Source organism: Taudactylus pleione, unplaced genomic scaffold (genome assembly GCF_031769625.1).
Source record: "Taudactylus pleione unplaced genomic scaffold, aTauple2 ptg000398l, whole genome shotgun sequence".
Taxonomy (NCBI): Eukaryota; Metazoa; Chordata; class Amphibia; order Anura; family Myobatrachidae; genus Taudactylus; species Taudactylus pleione.
The window spans coordinates 1,483,734-1,494,257 of NW_028284800.1; the positions used below are offsets into that span (position 1 = coordinate 1,483,734).

Here is a 10,524-nt window from a genome sequence, read left to right on the forward strand (position 1 = left end):
ATAAATGGCCACTTGTTGTTCTCAGCTCCTCCCTAATTTGCACCAGGATGTGGGTTAGATCTGTGGACAGAAACATTTTTTTTTAGTTTAAAAACTTATGAAAAATGACCAACATTTGAACATTACACATTAGTCAATGTCCCAAAAAGTGGTTAAACACAATGATGTTAGGGTGTGTTTGAAAGTTTCATCCACACAACATTATTAATATGTTGATACTTTTATGGTGTAAAAACAATTGGAAACCCTAACTAACTATGTGGCATAAGCCAAAAACCCCTATGATGCTGTAAAAAATAATGGGAGGTGTATTCTTAAGTCATGATGGCCATATCCTTAAAACACAATGCACGTATTCACTTCTAGAATGTTCTTGATAATCCAAAAATACAATGTGTTTGTTTGCTATGGCAAACATCACTTTTCCTAATGAAGTTACATCTAAGTACATTTTAAACACAGTGTACACAACATTAACAAGGGTAGTCTGGTTCCTAGCACCTTGCCAAGTTCTGTGACATGTTTGTTTTAAATATAAAATACTTTTCCAAATGTAATAATTTTTTACAACAAAAACAAAAATTTAGAAAAACCCAAAAAGGCATACATTTTTGGGCTCCCCAAAACAAAAAAAGGCCCAGGCACAAAACATAAGCTCAAAATTTTTAATAACAGCATTACTGCACAATGATTGTGACACCCATACTGAAATTAAACAAAAAAACAACGCCCAAAAATGTTTTAAAAAAATGGATAACTACACCACCAAAAAAAAAATAAATTACAAAACACATACCATCAGAGTGTTGTAGCAAAACCCCCGATGTAGATGGTGCAGGAGATGGTGTTGGAGATGGGGTGTAATTTGGAGTTGGGGGAATGGTGGGAGTGGCAAACATCAAAGGGAGGGGATATTTGGGATGTGGACTCGGCCACGGGAGTGGATATTTGGGATGAGTGGGCAGGGGAGGGAGGAATACTCGGGGAGGATTGGAAGAGGGAGGGAGGGTTACTGGGGGAGTATGGTGGTGGGGAGGGAGGGCTGGGTTGAGCGGATGGGGAAGGTGAGGGCTGCAGGTTGGGACCTGCATTTCCTCCAGTTCTGCGTGCCCTTCTGTCTCCACTGTGTTTCTAAAATGTATTTAAAAAACAAAAAAGTTTAGTTTTCTATTTCGACTACACATTACAAGTACACTTTACACATTCAGGACAATAGGGACAACATACAGAAGGGTTTTTTAACATTAACTAAAAGATTTGGAAAAGGAACATACATTTTTAACAGTCCACTAATTATTATATTTATACAAACGCATACTTATGTCTGAGTAGTCGCGCCCGCAAATTCCGCAAAAGGACAGGCGACCGGCGGCGCAGATCTGACCACCGCCTCTCTAATTGTGCTATATTGTGCCTGTATCCCGCACTTCGAAGGGCTCGCCTCACCTCCGCATAGGCCACCCGCTTTAAGCAGTTGGAAATGGGCGGCTGTGCGGTCGCAATCCGCCTGTCCAGGATCTGGACGAGAATCAACAATTCTCTCCTGGTAAAGGCCGCAGCTCTCATGATGGCAATGGCCGATTTTTCAGAAAACATCAAATATACATGGGCTAAAAAAAAGATGATTGGCTAAAATATTTACTCACTTTCCAAAAAAACACACTATTGGCCAATCCTTTAATCATGTGCCCCGAAAAATAAGGTCAGATTTGATTGCAAACATAAGAGTGCAAATGATCCTAACGCAAAAAGCACATGCATATTTAAAGTTAACACAATTACCAACAGTACATTCACAGATAATAAACCTTACTTTGTTTTTAAAATTGTGGGAAAAAAAAAAAAAGAGAACGGAGAAAACACCCACGAAATGAACAATAAAGTTTGACACTTGATAAAAAACTCGTTTTAAAGAACAGCAAGAGTTAAACACTCTTAATTAGATAATTGACAACAAGCTAATAACAAGCTGATCGATAGTCCATGTAAACATGACATGTGACCATCAAAACAACACATACGGCCGCAAACATCAGAACATAATTAGCATACAGTGACTGACAGCGCCTGACTACGATTGACTCGTTCGTTCGATCAGATCAGTCGGTAGCTAGAGGAGGTGCAGTGCTAACGAATGGGCGTCACTTTGTTTATGATCAACCTGCCGTACGATCGGATTTTGCGGGCGTTGGCCATACGAACGTGCGGCTGCTACGACCGACTCTGAATGAGGTCCAGTGTGTGTGTGTATGTGTGTCTTTGCATTGCTCTATATACAGTGTGTGTGTCTTTGCATTGCTCTATATACAGTAGTGGAATGAATTCTGGACATTTTTAATAAAAAAAAAAAAGTATTTGATATTTATGCAGAAAATTCATATTCTGCTATACCAAATCAATACTTTAATGTTTTTATTTTAATCTATGATGTTTCTACTTAAGATTTTTACTTGATTTGTCAGAGAGAAAGAGAGAGGGGGATGGAGAGATAGAGTGGGAGAAAGAATTTGAAATACACTTACCAGCCACTGTCAGTGGTGAAGATACAGGCTGTCACCAGTTACAGCAGGCAGCATGCTGACAGGATCCGGGAGCAGGTCCCACACAGCATCCATGCAGGCTCATGTGCTTTGTTCAGCACTCAGGGCCTGATTCAGACCCAGTCGCAAGCGCCGAGCGCTCGCCACCGGGTCGATGGCCCACAGCACATGCGCACGACAGAGCCGGCTCCGTCGTGCGCATGCGCGAGACCCGGCCAGCGATGGGCAATCCATCGCTCTGGGTCTCACACCAAAGGGGGCGAGCTGTCGATGTTGAGTGACAGCTCACCCCGTTTGGTGGGTGGGCCGGGGGGGTTGCTGCCCAAACGGAGGCGTTCCCGAGGTCTCTGGGGCTTGCGATGAACGAGACCCTACTACAAGGGTCTCTTCGCAAGCCCGATGGTCGCGATGGTCTTGACCATCGCGACTATCATCATGGCCGCTTGCTATAGCTGTGGGTGGTCACCCATAGCTATGCGAGTGGCCAAGTGGCCGCTCCTAAAAAAAAACAGCGCCCGCCCTGATTCAGAGCGAGCGCTCGCTTTTTGCGAGCGCCTCTGAATCAGGCCCTCAATGCATCCAGACTGTGGCAGCTTTTACAAGCAATCCTCAAAGCTAGTTGCAGCTCTGGTCAAAGTATGAATAATGACTAAAATGCCTCTGAATACCTCGAAACGTATTTACTGGTCGCCTGGGAAGAGAGGCAAAGCCATGACGCTTCGTGAGGAAGGGTATACCTATGAAGAAATTGCAAAGAGGTTGGGCGGTGGGGCAACAAAGCCAGGTGTAAGGAAACTCTGCATAAGGGTTGTGAGCAGTGGATCGACTAAATCAGCCACAAAAACGGGGAGAAAGCCCATGCTTACAAAACAAGATGATCGCAGAATCTGTCGCCTGGCCCTGCAGAACCGTCGAAGGTCTGCAAAAGCCTTCAACAACATAATGAAAACATCTGGTGTCCAAGTTTGTGACCGAACCAAATGAAAAAAACTTTGTGACAATGGTTTGCAAGCTAAGACCCCTAGAAAGAAACCAGAAACAGAGGCAAAAATGTATAGATTGGGCTCTTGTACACAATGAGTGGACAGAAGAAGACTGGGATAAGATTATTTGGAGAGACGAGACGAAAATCAGCATCTTCGTGAGTGATGGAGTGAAATTTGTTCGGCATCGGCCTGGTGAAGATCTTTTGCCCGAATGCACCACGGCAACTATGAAGCACCCAGTGAGTGTGATGGTGTATGGCAGCCTGGCCAGCCATTGTGTGTGCTGTCGCTGATGGCAATATCAATGCCAAAAAGTATTAAGAAGCAGTGCTGGAGGTGAAACTGTTGCCCACAATCGAGCATTTGTTCGAAATTGACCCACAGAAGTGTATCTTTCAGCAGGATAGAGCGCCATGCCACACCGCCAACAGTTCCATGAAGCGGTTCGGTGATCACCAAATCTGTCTTGCCTTGGCCAGGAAATAGTCAGGATTTAAATCCGATAGAAAATCTTTGGTCAAGGCTTAAAGTGATGGTATCACGAAAAAATCCAAGTAACAAGAGAGCTGGTCGAAGCCATAATCCAGGCCTGGTACCACGTGATTTCACCTGAAGATCTGGGACGTCTGGTTCACTCGATGCCTCGACTAATCAAAGCTGTTCTTAAAAACAGAGGATATCCAATGAAATATTAATTTTGTGTATTGCTGAAATTGCATTTTTTTTTTCCATAATAACAGCATACCTGTAAAACTGTGGTTTTACTGAATTTTTTCACTGGAAATCTGACAAATGACAACTTAAAAATAAATAGTAATGATTATACTCACATATACTTCGATTGGAATATAAATTATAAGTGATTATAATGTAAAAATAATGACTAAACGCAAAATTTCAAAAATCTCCTAAAAGTGTCCAGAATTAATTCCACTAGTGTACAGTGGGCCTGATTCAGAGCCGGACGCTCTGACCAGAGCGCTCGCTCTGAATCAGGGCCCTCCTACCTAAAAATGGAGCGGCCTCCTGGCCGCTCGCATAGCTGTGGGTGACAGCACGCCCCCTTTGGTGCGAGACCCATAGCGACAGCTTGGCTGTCGCTATGCGTGTCTCACGCATGAGCACGACGGAGCTCCCTCTGTCATGCGCATGCGCATTAGGGCACCATCGACCCGCTTGTGAGCGCTCAGCGCTCGCGAGCGGGTCTGAATCAGGCCCAGTGTGTGTGTCTTTGCATTGCTCTATATACAGTGTGTGTGTGTGAGATAAGGGGTGATGTATAAAACCTTCGAGAGGGATGAAGTGGTGAAGTTGCCCTTAGCAGCCAATTCGCTTCTAACTGTCATCTATCTTAGAGATGAGCAATTAGATTTTGCTGAAAATCGAACATGCCCAAACTTTGGGGTTCCGAGGCCAACCGATTCCTGGCTCGGGTCACATTTGGGATTCCAAGAAGAACCACGTCCCGAATTGGGTCACTTTTGGGGTTCCAAATAGAACTGAGGGCCTGATACAGAACCGGACGCTCTAAACGAGCGCCCGCTCTGAATCAGGGCGTGTTTTTTTTTTGGTGCGTCCTCCTGGACGCTCGCATAGCTGTGGGTTATGGTCAAGACCATCGTGACCATCGGGCTTGCGACGAGACCCTGCTGTAGGGTCTCACTGCCGCAAGCCCTGGAGTGATTTTGGCTCTATCAGAGCCAAAATCACTCCCACTGACATCACTAGTGAGGTCAGTGGGGCCGGACCCAGACGGTAGGCGTTCCCATGGGAATGCCTCCGTCTGGGCAGGCACGCCCACCAAAGGGGTCGTGCTGTCACTCACCATCGACAGCACGCCCCCTTTGGTGCGAGACCCCGTCGCTCGCCGGGTCTCGCACATGCGCGCGACGGAGCAGCCTCTGTCGTGCCCATGCGCATTTGGGTACCATCAACCCGCTTGCGAGCGTCCTGCGCTCGCGAGCGGGTCTGAATGAGACCCTGAGTCCCATCTCGGGTCTACCCTAAAGTTCGGATCTTGGATCTAAAAACCAGATCTCTGGTTTTGGATGTTATGTAAACAGTCCAAATTACCTGATTTTAGCTGTTTTATCAATTTTAAAGAAATCCTAAACCAAAACCAAACCAAAACACTTGAGTATTTTTTCCCAAACCAATACCAATACCAAAACACAGAGGCCCGTACACTTCTATAATTTATCTAGCACAGTCTATAAAATGACAGATGCTGATTGGTTGCTATGGGCAATCTCTCCACTTTCTCTTTCTCTTGAAGGTTTGATACATCTCCAGCATAGTGCCTTCTGGGTGTCATGGATAGCTATTTTGCTTAAGGTGAATTAATTCATTATTTGTTTCCCTTGTTTGTGCCCTGAATGGCTTTCTTGTGCTGCGTTGATCTAGTATTGCATGAAGATGACTTTTAGTTTCCACTTGCATTCCTACAGAGAAGGTGACATTGGCTGGCTCCAGGATAAAACTCAGGAGTTTTACATTTTCTTTCGTAATTTTTCCCTTGCAGGCAGAATGGAGTGGGGCTCTGCTCTATGACTGCCCGTGTAGCTGGAATAATTGCTCCGCTCATTAGCCTCTTGGACAAGTATCATCCAGCTATACCAATGGCCATCTATGGCAGCGGCCCGGTCATCGGAGGTCTCCTCTGCTTCTTATTACCAGAAACAAGGAACATGGATCTTCAGGACCATACAGATGAAGCCAATGGTATTACAAGGTAACTCTTCCAAAATTTAACAAATGGAACACATTATCACATACAGGAGCAGCTATCTGTAGTGTTACAAATCTTCTTAATCTACTGTATTTCAAAATTGACTTGATCCTTCTTTTTTGTTCTTTATAAATACATTGCAATAAAACAATGGTAATACTATTAACAGTAATAATAATAATAATAATAATAATAATAATAGCTACACACCTACCAATGAAATCACTGTTTTTTATCATTTAAAAAGAAAATCCAAAATTCAGTACAAATAAATAAACACTATAACAGTATGTTATTAATAATTTCAATTAATTATATAAACCAAAAATCCAAAATGACAAGGTAAAATACATTGTTAACTATTATTCTATCATTCCAATCCACTCTGTTAAAAAGTGTAGTTTAATAGAATATAAATTTTTCACTGATCGCTAAACCACATCCCACATTTTTAGACATTGTGCTAATTAGACTTGATTTCATATATAAAGTTAAATTGTCAACCAGTTAATTGTTGTGACATTAGTAGTCATACTTGTGTGTATAAACAGACCAATCTATTGAATGCATTCTAGCAGAATAAAGTTACATACATATTCCTCACACTTTCAGCTCTGATAATGTAAGATAGACTAGCACCTTTTGGCCTGATGGGCAAACGCAAACAAATGGCCTAGGCTCTTCTACCAGAGTGCCAAGAATAGACAAATTTTATGTCAAAGGCTATAATCAAATACAACACTCAGGGGTGTATATAGGGGTCCGAGCTCCATGGCAAAATATTGGACTGCCCCTCCCCATATTTTCTAAACAATTATACTCTATACTTATAACGTTAAGAAGAAAAAACTTAAAATAAATTTTATTTAATATTAAAAAAAATATGATGGATATAATAATTAGCCCTTTCTGTCTCCATCAGCCAGTACCCCCTTCTGTATCACCAGTCTGTCTACTCAGCCAACACCTCCTTCTGTCTCACCAGCCAGCCTTTCTGCCTCTCCAGCCATCACACCCTTCTGTCTCCAGCCAGCACCCCCTTCTGTTTATTCAACCAGCACTCCCTTCTGTCTCATCAGCCACCCCTCCTTATGTTTCACCAGCCAGCTCCCTTTCTCTCTCATTAGCCAGTCCCCCCATTTCAACAGCCAGCCCCCCTTCTCTCTCATTAGCCAGCTCCCATTCTCTCTCACCAGCTAGGCCCCCTTTTGTCTCTCTAGCTCCAACCCCCCCTTCTGTCTCTCCAGCCCCTGGCCCCTCGCATGCGTCCCCCGCAGCCACATATACTTACCATGTCTGGGCATCTAGATGTCACCCTGCGCCCTGCAGTTGTGCCCGATCATGCTGTGTCTGGCTCCTCCGTGCCTGTGGCATGCGTGATGTCACGCATGCCTTGTCTCAAAAGAAGAAAAAAAACTTTATTCTTTGTACTAGGCAGCCACTGGCAAGCGCCAGCAGCTGCGTGACCCTGGATATCCAGAGTGACAGGTAAGGAACCAGGGGCGGGCCGGGACTCCAGTCCTGGCAGTCCCATCCTGATTCTACCTTGCTGGCCGCAGGTAGCACAGCCGGATCGGGCCCACCCTTGGCCGGCACCCCTGACGAGTGCCATCCTGGCTAAGGGGTAGATACGTCCCTGACAGCACCTTCCAGCTTTGTCTGACTACTATTTAATCAAGAGACTATGCTGATGATGTCTATTCAATACAGAGAACTTGCTAAGGACTGATACAATACACAGAGCTTTCCAGTAACATATATACTGACAGACAGACCTCTGGTAACCTCTTTATAATACAGAAATTATTTTGATTACCATCATACAGTACAGAACGCATCTTAATGACCAATAAACACAGAGAGCATCCTAATAATATTGACAATATTGAGTGATCTGGTGTCTTCTAGTCAAAATACAATGTATACTTGTAACTACTATTCAGTACCAATCCTCTTCTAGAGAGCACTATAAAATGCAGATCCTCAATTCCAGGTGGATTTACAATTTTAGTCCTCCAAATCTCTGATGGTATTCCAACACATGCCCTCTATATCTCTGTTAGGTATAACAGTGCAGACGTCCTCTATAATCTCTGGTGGCTTTATAATGCAGACCACCCACAATCTATGTTGCCCATGCTATACTGCTACAGACCCATGACGTCTTTCTTATACATATTCTAGACCTATAATGGCTTTATAATGCTCACCCCATCCCACTCTATTGATGAATAAAATGCAGACTCCAGATCCCTGGTGGTGACCCAAATAACTTGTCTGCCTTTTTGAATGCTGGGTGTATTATGACATCACCATAATCAGTATTCTGATTAGAGGATAGTTCCAACTATTCTTCATTCTAGGGATGGGGATCTCCCAACACTCTTCCTTCTAGTATCATCTACTGATTATGACAGCATGCCCAATAACCTGTGTGGCCATACTGTGCATGGTGAATCTGATGGTCGAGAGACAGACAAAGGTTGATCTCCAGCTGTTTGTATTGGTTTGTAATAAAATACAATTATATAGGCAGCTCAGCCCAAAATGTTCTGGGAGTTATTTGTCCCTGTGTACCATGGAAAACACAAATCTGCCCTAACATGCTGCATATTGATAAAGATAAAGTGGTCAATATATTTAGTTTATTCTAAACATTTCTTTTATTTCAGACACATTATTGAACTCCGTAATACCTTGCCATTGCATGTTGAATTTTGGCTGTATGTACATATTAAAAGCCTCTGAAGGCACGTTTTTGTTTTTCCTTTTACTTACAGGTCTCTGGATATACCAAATGAACAAGTGATAAATGAAAACCATCATAAACATGAACTGGATCCTAAAGAACCACAAACATCAACTCGCGTTTAGGAACTTTAAGTACCAAAGTTTGGATACATTGGAGAACTTGTTTCCACAAACTGTTGTTTCCCTCACAATAATGCTTTACAAATATTTATATTTTAACTCTGGGAAGTACTGGGTTTCCAATGCTGCTTTATTTATGATAGACAGCCAAGATTTTAATTTTGAGATAGCCTAAATATTAATGAGTAAATGGGAAGTCAGTAACTGCAAATTGTACCTGTGATGCAACTATTTATTGTGTTCCTCCTGTAATTATAAGAGCACACAAAGCTCTGTAATCTTTTCTATTAAACATATATTAAAATTATAAAACACAGACTATAGTTAGTGGTTTGTTAAACAGAGGAGCTGATTCAGAGTGAAGAGCAAGTCATTAAAAGGAGCAAACGAGGATCAATTTACCCTTTGAACAAACCATGTTGCAAGGCAAGGGGTGCAAATACATTTATTCATTTTTTTATTTGAAGAGAAAATGCTGTCTGATTTTGCATGTAGCAAACAAATACTGGGCAGCTTTGATTTATACTGAAACTTAGAATTAAGCTAGGGGGTCTTTCCCAACTATAAGGTATAATTTACTAAAGGTCGAATTTAATCGATTTTGAAAACCGATGAAAGTCGATCAACATCAACATGTGTTTCTGGGGCTAAATCATACATTTGCTAACAGACAATTTCCTTTTTCATCTATCTGGGGGATGCCTTACATCTGGGTTATGCATAGTGAAGGGTGGAGTCGGACACTAGCTAGTTGAAAACTGTCTCCCTCCCCCTATGTAAACCCCTCCCCTTCCATCTTAAGCTCAATCTTGTTTTTAGTACCTTTAGAGTAAGGCACTGGCTAGGTCCTAGCTTTTGTCACAGTTGGTGCTAGTGAGTTACCTGTATCAGGTGATGAACTGGAATCACTGGAGGCCGGCTGGACTGGAACCATGGTTAACATGAATAGCTCTTTTATTATAAGAAGTGGGTAGCAATGAGAACTGCCTTTGGTGATGAGTGACTGGAACTGGAAACTGGAGACGTTGGAATGAGACCAGAAGGAACTTGGAGGGACCGGACTGGGACCGGCAGGTAGGCTGACTTGGCTGGTCGGGGTACCGTAGATGAGCTTGCAGATGGATGGTAGCACGGAAGCTACTTGGTGCAGCTAATGAGCCGTGAGGTGAGTGGACTTGGAGGAACCGGACTGGGACCAGCAGGAAGGCTGACTGAGCTGGTCAGGTTACTAGTAGATGGGCTTGCAGACGGATGGTAGCGTGGAAGCTACTTGTTGTGGCTTGGGAATCCGTGGGTAGACGTTGGTAGCTGGGTGGCTACGTGGAGCGGCTGGATATCAGTGGATAGACGCTGGCATCTGGGTAGCTACGTGGAGCGGCAGGATAGCCGTGGGTGGACG

General features: G+C 43.4%; 1 protein-coding gene across 1 annotated transcript in view; it reads left to right on the forward strand.

Moving 5' to 3' along the window:
• Nucleotides 1–9,310, forward strand: part of LOC148506665 (solute carrier family 22 member 13-like) — a 63,865-nt gene extending 54,555 nt beyond the window's left edge. Inside the window, exons 9-10 of the mRNA XM_088446405.1 lie at nt 6,048–6,257; nt 9,035–9,310. Coding sequence (XP_088302531.1) covers nt 6,048–6,257; nt 9,035–9,128 — 304 coding nt within the window. The 3' untranslated portion in view covers nt 9,129–9,310. The remainder of the gene's footprint in view (nt 1–6,047; nt 6,258–9,034) is intronic.
• Nucleotides 9,311–10,524: the final 1,214 nt, after the last annotated feature.